The sequence below is a fragment of the Geotrypetes seraphini genome, chromosome 5 (assembly GCF_902459505.1).
Source record: "Geotrypetes seraphini chromosome 5, aGeoSer1.1, whole genome shotgun sequence".
Lineage (NCBI taxonomy): Eukaryota > Metazoa > Chordata > Amphibia > Gymnophiona > Dermophiidae > Geotrypetes > Geotrypetes seraphini.
This window is the reverse complement of record NC_047088.1, coordinates 248,399,508-248,411,739: the sequence shown is the minus strand read 5'-3', so window position 1 is coordinate 248,411,739 and position 12,232 is coordinate 248,399,508. Positions and strand designations below refer to the sequence as shown.

General features: G+C 42.3%; 1 protein-coding gene across 3 annotated transcripts in view; it reads right to left on the bottom strand.

The window, feature by feature from the left end:
- The window catches only part of MYLK (myosin light chain kinase), a 607,164-nt gene that overhangs the window by 140,616 nt on the left and 454,316 nt on the right, over positions 1 to 12,232 (bottom strand). For all 3 annotated transcript variants that reach the window (XM_033946557.1, XM_033946556.1, XM_033946555.1), the window contains exon 20: positions 5,285 to 5,335. In XM_033946557.1, coding sequence (XP_033802448.1) covers positions 5,285 to 5,335 — 51 coding nt within the window. The remainder of the gene's footprint in view (positions 1 to 5,284; positions 5,336 to 12,232) is intronic.

The window sequence follows — 12,232 nt, the reverse complement described above, 5'->3', positions numbered from 1 at the left end:
GGCCCTCACTATGCTTATTATAAGCACAAAAGTAAAATAAAACAGTTTCTTGATCATATGTCTCTTTAGCTTTAAATTACAATATTAAGACTTAGCCAAAAGGAAATTTTTTTAAACTATATGACAACTTTGCAGGAGGTAAAACTCGTTATAGTTACTGTTTGGTAAATTTATGATGACGACTTTGCTTTGTGTCACTCTACATTGTATCATGTTGTATTTTATTGTATTGTATGGTATTGTATTCTACTGATTTCTACTGCATCTTCACTGATATGCCTCAGTTCTCCTGTTGTGAACCGCCTGGAACTTCTGGATGGGCGGTATATAAAGAAATAAAATTATTCTACTTCTTCTTATTATTATTATAATGAGTTGTACCTCATGCAAAATTGTCATTTCTTTAATAAGACATTAGCTATTTTTTCTGAGGCCCTCCAAGTACCGACAAATCCAAAATGTGGCCCTTCAAAGGGTTTGAGTTTGAGACCGCTGATCTAGTTGTACTGTCATACTGCTGTGCTATCTGCTTAGTCCTGGGAATTAATTAAAAGAGCTGGTTTGAGAAAAGCCCTTTGGTATTATACTTTTCAAGCCTTGCTACCATATACTGCCTCTTTCTGGGGAAGAAAATCCATGTGACTTTTTTTTTTGCTGTATGTGACTCTTTTTGTTCCACCAGCTGGAGAGAGCTGAGTTTAAAAAGCCGAACTGGATCTGAAGTGTGAGGAAGTGGGTTTTGCTGTTAGAGAAAGTGGAGAAGGGGAAGAGGAATCTCTCCTTCCCTCTTAGCTGCACCTGGGGCCATGACTTCTAGCCTGCATGTGCCCTAGGCGGTAGCTTTAGATACCATACCAGGTGCATAAGTGCTAGGCATACCCCTGACCCATCCATGCCTCTTTGCAATTACATGCTATGGATTTTGCTTGTACAATTTATAGAATCCTGACTACGGGATTTATATGTTTTACTTACCTGGAGGCTTTGTTCACCCATCCTCAGTGATCCTAGTTTAAAGCCCTCTTCTGTAGGTTAGCCAACCTGCTGCAAAAGTCAGTTTAGAAACATAGAAATAGAAGGCAGATAAGGGCCAAGGCCCATCCAGTCTGCCCACCCTAATGACCCTCCCCTACCTTTCCCTGTGAAGAGATCCCACGTGACGATCCCATTTTGTCTTAAAATCAGGCACGCTGCTGGCCTCGATCACCTGGCACCATCTCTGCTCAGTAGCCCGTGGAAAATCAAGTATCCCATGGTTCAGGAAACCAAAATGCTCTCTGACGCAATCCATGGAATCATGTATTCATCTTCAGGATGCAAGCTTTTGCTTTAACTCTTACCTTCAACAGGGACACCACCTGCACACCTATCTGCTTTGCTGTCTCCTCCAGACACATTAAGTCACTTTTGATATATTTGGTGAGATACCTAGCAATAGGGTTACCAGATTTTCCTTTGGGAAAATTTGGACTCATGGCCACACCCCCAGGACCACTCAGTTCCGCCTCTGTCCTGCCCTGTTCCGCCCCTCTCTTCTGCCCTGTTCTGCCCCCAGCCATGTGCGGACACGATGCAATGACATCACACGCATGCATGCGTGTGCGTGATGTCACCTCGTTGCATCCATGCATGCCCGAATGTCCCTTCCCGACGCGATTATGTCGGGAAGCTTTTCAAAACTTGGACAAAGTGCCGGGTTTTGAAAAGATATCTGGGGAAATCCGAATGTCTAGTAACCCTATCTAGCAATATCATTTGTGCCAACGCGAATGAGCAGCATGCTTGATGAGTCTTGGCAAAGTCTCTCCGTAAAGTCTTAGATCTTAGTACAGGCAGACAGCAGACCTCAAGGGACACCATGTCTGGTCGGCAGATGGACACCTCAGTCTTCCCCCAAATAGATTTACCAGCTGCCACGACCATTTGCATCCTAATGGTCACCGCACCGACAAATTAATAAGGTTTGAGCTCAGGATTCTCTTGTTCCCAGGATCTTTTCATCTCCTCTACTTCATCTTACCTTTCCAGTTCCAGGGAAGGTGGTATTGGAGTGTTGATGCTATGCTTGGAATTCACTTGCCAGCTTGACTTTAGTTATCAGACAGCGCTTCTCTGAAATTCTATTCTTCCCAAAGTAAAAATTAAATCGGACAGACTCTACTTTTAATCCCAATTTAATACACCAGCATCAGGGCACAGTGCCAGCTCCTCCTCTCCATTAGTCATGTGTCAGCTAGTGTCATTTTGGTCTGAGGTCATATTTGTGTAATTGATGTTAATTCTACTTTAACTTTATCTATGACCTCTATCCACTTTAGCCGATCAAATTCAGTTGTGTACGGTATTTTTAATTTTTTAAACTCCTTTGTAAATTGCTTTGCTGCTTCAATGAAAAGTGGTTGTATCAATTGAAACCGCTTAGATTTTCAATATATCTGTGGTATAATCAAATAAACTGAACCTGAACCAGAAAGAGTGCAATGAAATGTTCAGTTCATTGCTGCAAACTCTAACCAATACTTTTCGATATCAGTTACTCATAAAGCAAGCAGAACGTGTAAATTGTGCAGCATATTCTAAATCAGTGATGTCCAACCTCTATCCTCAGGGGCCACACTCCAGTCAGGATTTCCCCATTGAATATGCGTGACATTTGCATGCATTGCCTCCACTGTATGCAAACAGATCTCATGCATATTCATGGCGGAAATCCTGAAAACCCAACCTGGCAAGGGCAGAGGTTGGACACCCCTGCTCTAAATGTTCTCAGAACCTGAACTCATCAGCTTAAGTGGGCAATACTGAATCTATGCACCTGTCAAGCATCGTGTGAGGCTGACAATTTTTGATTAGGATCGGATGAAAACTGGAGCTACATCCCTCTGCCTGCACAGAAGTCAACCATGTCCCCTATGTAGGATATACAGTAATAAATATGAGTTTCTACATATCCAAACTTGGCACTTTTTTATCATGTGACAGTGCCTGGAATGGCTTTCTTGAGTTGGTATGTCTTGCTTCGTCTCTCTGGAGGAGTGTGTGGCGCAGTGGTTAAAGCTACAGCCTCAGCACCCTGAGGTTGTGGGTTCAAACCCACGCTGCTCCTTGTGACCCTGGGCAAGTCAATTAATCCCCCCCATTGCCCCAGGTACATTAGATAGATTGTGAACCTGCCGGGACAGACAGGGGAAAATGCTTGAGTACCTGAATAAATTCATGTAAACCGTTCTAAGCTCCCCTGAGAGAACGGTATAGAAAATTAAATAAATAAATTCAAATTCCACTTAAAGACTCATTTCTGAGATTATATCCAAAACCACCCCTACCCACTTCTCTCAATCCTAGACCTGCTTAACTAATACTTTAGTGATTACGTCTATACTTGAATATAAACTGAGATTTTTTTTAAGCAAAAAAGGCTTCAAAAATTTAAATTTTGGATTATATGAGTGTATTTTGGCCTACCCTCCCTCTCCCTTAGCATCCAGCATTCCTGCTATTCCCTCCCTTCCTCGAGATATCCTCTACCCTCAGCCCTCCCCTCCCCCCAAACTGAAAAATCCCACACACTCCTGTTGTAAAGAGGAACCCCCTCCCACTTCCAAACCCACCATAGGCCCTCTTTGGGCCTACCTTACAGCCCTGGTAGTCCAGTGGTGAACTGAGGCTGGAGAGATCCTCCTATGTTTCTGCCCATGCAATCTCTATACTGAAAATGGCTTCTGCAAGTTTCGTTGGCAATCTCGCAATATTGCTGTCGAACTCATGGCAGCCATTTTTGGTATGGAGACTGCATGGGCAGGAGTGGAGGAAGATCGCTCCTGCTCCAGCTTACCACTGGGCCATCTAAAAGACATAGTGGGGCCTACGGTGAGTCTGGGAGTGTGTGTATGTGTGGGATCATCTTTACAACAAGAGGAAATTGAGAGTGAGAGTTTCAGTTGGGGGGGGGGGGCTGGGGCAGAGCTGGCCACAGCATGACAACTTGAGGAAGGGAAGGAATCGGTTAACTTAGTGTGGAATCAGCTTAGTGGGGTTTAAAAAAGGCTTAGATAATTTACTAAAAGAGAAGTCCATAGGCCGTTTTTGAGATGGCTTGGGGAAATCCACTGCTTATTCCTAGGATAAGCAGCATAAAATCTGTTTTACTTCTTGGGATCCAGCTAGGTACTTGGGTCCTGGGTTGGCCACTGTTGGAAACAGGATACTGGGCTTGATAGACCTACGGTCTGTCCCAGTATGGCAATTCTTATGCTCTTATGGGAATGGCAGGAATGTTGAATGCCACAGAGGAAGGAGGGAAGGAAGGACAGAGAGGATTACTTGAATATAAACCATCAATTTATATTCAAGTTAACAAAATGTTCTTGGCTTATATTTGAATGGGTTTATATTTGAGTATATACAGTACTAGAAATTGTATTGTTTGCGTATCACATTTAGGTTGTAAGAGTCTTGGAGAAAAATAGTCTCTTTTTTATATACTTGCACAGTGCTGTATATGTCAAGTAGTGGTATAGAAATGTTAAACTGTAGTAACAGAGTTAGCAGAGGAATGGAAGGACAGATTAAAAGAGTAGAATTGTTAAACCTTTTAAGGGATAAAATCATAAACGTTGCTACATAGCTAATAGACTACTACCCTTCACTTCATGCAGCAATTGCTCAACTCACAGAAGGGTCTGCTTCCTTTCAGGAGGTAAAAACTGGAACAAAATGGCACTACTGTGATATTCCATTATGGAGCGCCTTACATCTGGATTTGTCTTTGGAATTATATTGGCCCTGAGATGAAATAACCAGAAACATCATGCAAAGCTCGGACAACTGCGCTGGAGCAAGAGAAAACTAGATTAATTGAAGACTGTGGCTCCCAACCCTGTCCTGGAGGACCACCAGGCCAGTCAGGTTTTCAGGATAGCCCTAATGAATATGCATGGAGCAGATTTGCATCCCTAGCACCTCCATTATATGCATATCTCTCTCATGCATATTCATTAGGGCTATCCTGAAAACCCGACTGGCCTGGTAGTCCTCCAGGACAGGTTTGGGAACCACTGATCTATGTGACGGTGTCGACATGTGCACATCATCTTTGGATAGGTCATAAGCGTTCAAGGGTTTACATAATCCTCTTTTATAATGGTCTAATAAAAGAAAGGTACATAGCTGTAACAACAAAAACAATAAATTCATTACTCTGAAGGTTTAAGTGACACCATTGGAACAGGAAAAAATAATAATAATAAAAAGCAGCCAAGAAGTTCACATTGCAGCTAATTACCTGCCTTTGGTGGCGTCTTGGAGGCTGGTTTTTTCTTCACTGTTGCTTCATCTAAAAGACATTAAAAAGTTAATAACTTTAATGAGTGCTTTCTAAGGTACAAGGTCATATAGAGCCATATTCCAGCACCCTCATTTCAGCTCTCATCATGGCAATATATCCGATAATAATTTATTCTGTTACTTTGATATGGACATGCGTCAGATTAGCCAACTGTCTCAATATCACAAAGAACAGTCTAGCCGTATGTAGGTAAGGCTAGACTCAAATAGGGCACCGGTCTTTGACCTAAGGGCCGCTGCATAAGCGGACTGCTTGGCACAATGGACCACTGGTCTGACCCAGCAGCGGCAATTCTTATGTTCTGTCCATTTAATACTTTTTTTTTTTTTTTTAATACTGAACATTTCTCAGAATATTTTTCAACAGAAGCTGAAAATGCCAGTACCAGCTCACATATGAGTATTCCTCATGACTTCAGCAAGGTGGGAATGGGGATTTGTATACTGCCTTTTTGTGGCTTTGGCATCCAAAGTGGTGGGCATTGGAGGATTGAGCGACTTGTCTATGGTCACAAGAAACAGCACTGGGATTTGATTTCACAACCTCGATGCAGAGGCAGCATCTCTGCCAGTGAGTCACACTGTCCCAGTATGGCAATTCTTATCTTCTTATGTGAGCTGAATATAGGATAATTAAGCCATTGTGGCATCACTGATGAGTTTGGCTCTTAGGCATTGGTGGAATGAGGCTTTATGACGTCACAATCCCAGCTCTGGAATGTTGCTCTTTGGGTTATTCTCAGGTACTTGGGACCTGGGTTGGCCACTGTTGGAGACAGGATACTGGGCTTGATGAAAAGGAAAGGGGATTTGTATACCACCTTTTTGTAGCTTTGGCATTCAGAGCTGACATTCAAGGTGGTGGGCACTGGAGGATTACGTGACTTGCCCAAGGTCACAAGAAGCAGCACTGGGATTTGATTTCATAACCTCTGGGCAGAGGCAGCACCTCTGCCAGTGAGCCATTCCTTCCCCTCAACATACCTATGGTGATGCAGTCCTACTTTTCTTACGGAAATGAGAGCTACAAGTCCGTGCATAAAATAGGCGCAAACCAGGACTCCATTAGCATCTTTGAGGTGGTTAACATCTTTCAATCCAGGTGGACATCCCAACACATGCATTAAGTGCAACAATTTATTTGAGACAACAGTTTTACTTTTTGAAGGTTCTACGTGTGGAAGTCTTAGCCTGAGCACTATAGAGCTCTTTAAGAGACAGCGAGATGGTACCTTCAAAAGTAAGCTGTTGTCTCAAATAACATTGCTTGCTACGTTTGCTCTTAAAGACTTCTACAGTGCTCAGGCTAAGACTTCCACATGTAGTACGTGAAGAGCTGTTTTAGCAAACGTTGTAGTGCATAGGCTTGTATGTCCTGAAGTAATGCATTACTGGTTGAAATAAATTTAACTACCGTATATTACATATTCATTTGCATAATACGTTTGAGAACACTATTTATTTTCTTACCCTAATTGGGAACAGCTTTCTCGGAATCCTGTCAAGTTTTTTAAAATGATATTTTATTGCATACTGTAGGAACCAGACTAAACTTGTTGAGAGCCCCTCCTCTTCAATTCTCTTATATTATTCTGGTCCCCATTCCCATAGGAGCCAGCTCTGTGGGTGCTTGAGCACCCCCCAATACTGAACAAACCCCTTGATTATATCTAGGGGGGAGATAACTTCTTTTGGGTTTAGCACCCCCAATAATTTTCAAAAGTTGGCTCCTATGCCCACTGTAACCCCTCATCCCTCAACCACAAAAAAAAACCTTTTATATATTTCTATATCTGATTGCCTTTTAAGAACTATGCCTCTCATTAAGCCAGCTCTTATCATTGGACTATTTAATACAGAGAAAAGACAACAAAAATGATAAAAGGGATGGGAAGGCTTTCCTATGAGGAGAGGTTAAAGCGGCTAGGACTCTTAAGCTTGGAGAAGAAATGGCTCAGGGGTGATATGATAGAGGTCTATAACATACCAAATGGAGTGGAAAGGGTAAATAGTAACATAGTAGATGACAGCAGATAAAGACCCAAGTGGTCCATCCTACCTGCCCAACCTGATTCAATTTAATTTTTTTTTTCTTAGTTATTTCTGGGCAAGAATCCAAAGCTTTACCCGGTACGGTGCTTGGGTTCCAACTGCCAAAATCTCTGTTAAAACCTACTCCAGCCCATCTACACCCTCCCAGCCATTGAAGCCCTCCCCGGCCCATCCTCTACCAAATGGCCATATACAGACAAGTCTGCCCAGAACTGGCCTTAGTTCAATTTTTAATATTATTTTCTGATTCTAGATCCTCTGTGTTCATCTTACGCTTCTTTGAACTCAGTCACAGTTTTATTCTCCACCACCTCTCTCGGGAGCGCATTCCAGGCATCCACTACCCTCTCTGTAAAGTAGAATTTCCTAACATTGCTCCTGAATCTACCACCCCTCAACCTCAAATTATGTCCTCTGGTTTTACCATTTTCCTTTCTCTGGAAAAGATTTTGTTCTACGTTAATACCCTTCAAGTATTTGAACGTCTGAATCATATCTCCCCTGTCTCTCTTTTCCTCTAGGGCAGGGGTGTCCAACCTGCGGCCCGAAGGCCGTATGCGGCCCTGTGAAGTATTTTGTGCGGCTCCAGTCGAGGGCGATTCAGTGTTTTCCTCTGCTGCCCCTGGGTGTATACTGTCTTGCCGGCTCCCTCCTCTGTCTTGCAGCAGCGTTTGTGAGGCCCCAGAAACATTTTTTTCAGCCAATGCGGCCCAGGGAAGCCAAAAGGTTGGACACCCCTGCTCTAGGGTATACATATTCAGGGCTTCCAGTCTCTCCTCATACGTCTTCTGGCGCAAGCCTCCTATCATTTTCGTCGCCCTCCTCTGGACCGCCTCAAGTCTTCTTATGTCCTTCGCCAGATACGGTCTCCAAAACTAAACACAATACTCCAAGTGGGGCCTTATCAATGACCTGTACAGGGGCATCAACACTTTCTTTCTTCTACTGGCTATGCCTCTCTTTATACAGCCCAGCATCCTTCTGGCAGCAGCCACTGCCTTGTCACACTGTTTTTTCCCCTTTAGATCTTCGGACACTATCACCCCTAGGTCCCTCTCCCCGTCCGTGCATATCAGCTTCTCACCTCCCAGCATATACGGTTCCTTCTGATTATTAATCCTCAAATGCATTACTCTGCATTTCTTTACTTTGAATTTTAGTTGCCAGGCATTAGACTATTCCTCTAAATTTTGCAGATCCTTTTTCATATTATCCACTCCCTCTTCGGTGTCTACTCTGTTACAAATCTTGGTATCATCTGCAAAAAGGCACACTTTTCCTTCTAACCCTTCAGCAATGTCACTCACAAACATATTGAACAGGATCAGCCCCAGCATCGAACCCTGAAGGACTCCACTATTCACCTTTCTTTCCTCCAAGCGACTTCCATTAACCACCACCCTCTGGCGTCTGTCCGACAGCCAGTTTCTAACCCAGTTCACGGTCTAGGGGGCATGTGATGAAGCAACTAAGTAGTAAATTTAAAACAAACTGGAGATAATATTTCTTCACACAATATGTAATTAAACTCTGGAATGTGGTGAAATCAGTTAGCTTAGCAGGGTTTAAAAAAGGATTGGATACATTCATAAAAGGGAAGTCCATAGGGCCATTTTTGAGATGGCTTGGGGAAATCCACTGCTTATTCCTAGGATAAGCAGCATAAAATCTTTTTTTATTATTTGGGATCTAGCTAGGTACTTGGGTTGCCTACTGTTGGAAAAAGGATACTGGGCTTGATGGACCTAGTATGACAATTATGTTCTTAATATCTATTGTACGTGAAGATTCATTGACTTTTTTTTTTTTTTTACTGTAGACAGTGCCCATAAAAATTGCGTAATCTAAGGAAAAGAAATGCCATTATGAAAATAATCTTCCTCATTGGTCTGAAAATACACTTACTATTTTAAATACATATATAAAGATATTTACATTAAATGGCTAAAGATGAGAGCTTGTTTAGTGAGAGGGAGAATACTTGGATGGAATCCAATCATAAATCATTTTTTATTTACATAGCTTTATGGAAAAGTTTCTCTGCTAGGGTATTTGGTTTTAGCTGGAGGATATCTGTTGAAATAGATTTTGAATGGTGATAATACTGAAACATTTTTCTAGGATGCTCATTGGTGTAAGGTCATGGAAGTGGAGGAGGAAGGGGTGGAAGGATGTATCACAGTGCAGTTTCCCTTTTTTGGAATTTTACTAAAAATAGTAATAATATACCCATTAACACATATTTGACATTTTATATAGTTATATCTCACCAATTGTTAAGAATTATCCAAAAGAAAGCTTACTACAATGTATCCTGAGGCTCCAGCCTTGAGTTAAACTTCATGCAGGGTTGGCCCAAGGGGAGGTGCTAGACTTGGTGAACCAGCTAGATTGGGTTTCCCCGACCCGCAGGGTGGCTATCTGTTCCTTCGGTCCCGCTTCTAGGGGATACTCCTCTACAGATTGCCTAAAGTTAGGTGCTTGGATATATGCACTAAAAGTGGTATCTACAGTATATTGGCAATTATGCATTTAATTGTTATAGAATACTAGAGTAAATCTACAATTATGCATCTAGGCGCAAGAACTTATGTTAGCCCAGTGTTGCTGCCAGGCAATTAACTGATAGTATGCTATAACCTGTATATATATATATATATATATATATATATATATATATATATATATATATATACACTCATCCAAGATCCATACCATCTTTGCAGTTGTGCACAATGGATTTTGTGGGCTCATTTTGAAGAATACTAAGGGCAGTTACATGTGTTACTGCAAATGAGTGCAATTAGCACCAATTGTAGCCAATTATTAGATGCCAATGCTATCTTGCAGCTAATTTAACAGGTTAGATGTGTAAGTGGACACTATTACTTGCCATGCCAACACATGCCCATTTTTCATGCCCGTTTTGAGTTGCATGCACAAATTTGAGCATACACCCACAATTTAACTGAATGGGCCAATTAGAACTTAGCATTAGTGGGTTTTGGTTTAAATACATGCGCATACATTTAGGCGTGGGATCCTCACTTAAAATTTACACATGGTTCCAAACAAGGGGTGCGTAAATGGGAGGTCTTAGGTGGATCAGGGGCATTCCTCAAAGTTAGGCACTTACTTATAGAATAAGGGCATCAGTGCCTAAGTTTAGGCACAAGGTATTACGTCATGTTTCCAGTGGTGCAAATGGTCATGGCCTAAACTTAGGCATGGTTCCCAGGCATAAGCTCTAGTCTATAAATTGCGTTTAATTTTATGTGTTGTTTATAGAATAGCACTTAGATGGGTTTTTTTAAGGTGCAATATAGAATTCAGTCTTAAATGTTAAATTGTGCAACATGTTTTGTAGAATTGGTAGGGACTAATGTCTGAAGGTACTTTTTGACCTGCTGGAGGTCTCAAGAAGTGATACTAGACAGTTGGAGTAGGGCTATCATAACAACAGGGTCCACAATGTTGTGGTAAAAGCAGATAGCGTAGCTGGTTTTAAGAAAGATTTGGACAAATTCCTGGAAGAAAAGTCCATACCCAAGACATGGGGGAAGCCTCTGCTGGCCCTGGATCGGTAGAATGGAATGTTGCTACTCTTTGGGTTTTGTCCAGGTACTAGGGTCCTGGATTGGCCACCGTGAGAACGAGCTACTGGGCTTGATGAACCTTTGGTCTGACCCAGTATGGCTGTTCTTATGCTCTTACTTGTACCAAGTTTAGGACAATCAAGCCATTGTAACATCACTGATGAGGTTGGCTCTGAGGCACTGTGGAATGAGGCATTATGACATCACAATCTCAGCTCTGGAATGTTGCTCTCATTGGGGCTCCAGAATCTTGCCATTCTTTGAAATTGCAGAATGTTGTTACTCTTTGGGTTTTGGCCAGGTACTAGTGACCGTGAGAACAGATTACTGGGCTTGATGGACCATTGGTCTGACGGTCTGACCCAGTAAGGCTATTTTTATGTTCTTATGTTCTAATAGTTGCTGTAATTCCAGCATTTCCTCCGCCCTCCCTCCCCCCCCCCCCCCAACACTGGCCCTGGCTTCAAGTTCCATTTATGCTCACAACCAGTGCAGCTCTGCAAGTTTTTCAATCGAGCTGAATCCAGTAATTTAACACTGCCCCAAGGCTTTGCCTGTAACTCCTTCCTGTTATAATCCCATTTTCAAACATTATTCATGTTCCTTTCCAAAATGCATAACTATAGCAATGTTGCTCAGCCATAACAGGTGTTTTCTTTAGACAGCAGGACTGGTAAGGCACGCAAGTGTTTGAGATCATTTCACAGCACTGGGCCAGAACTAAGTGGAAAGTGGTATGTGCAGCCCTTCTCGCATGTAGCGGTCTACTCACCTTGACAGTTCCTTATAAAGTTCAATGCAAGCAACGCTAGGGGAGGCTGGAGGAATTGTTTATTACAGGTGAGCAACCAAACCCAAATGGGACTGAGTCAGGCACACAAGTAGGGGGCGCCCAATCTTAGGGCTGCTCTGTTTCTTATTGGCTCAGTCTTTGCGAGAATTGAAATCTCACAGAAAGGGTCTGACTAGAATTGCAAGGAAAGACACTGTTCTGTGTTGAAGCCTGGTTAAACTATAATATGCAATCAAAACGAATAGTGAAAGATGGTGTATCAACAGTCCTTTTAAAGGTGATTTTAAAGGATCAACTGAATACGTGCTCTCGTTTCCTGATGAAGCCTGTTTACTAGGGCGAAACGCGACCCGTTGAGCAATAGAATATTCAGCACTTTATTCCTGTGCGAGCAATATAGCATTCGGCACTTTATTTTTGTGCAATACAGCACTTGCACTTTTTT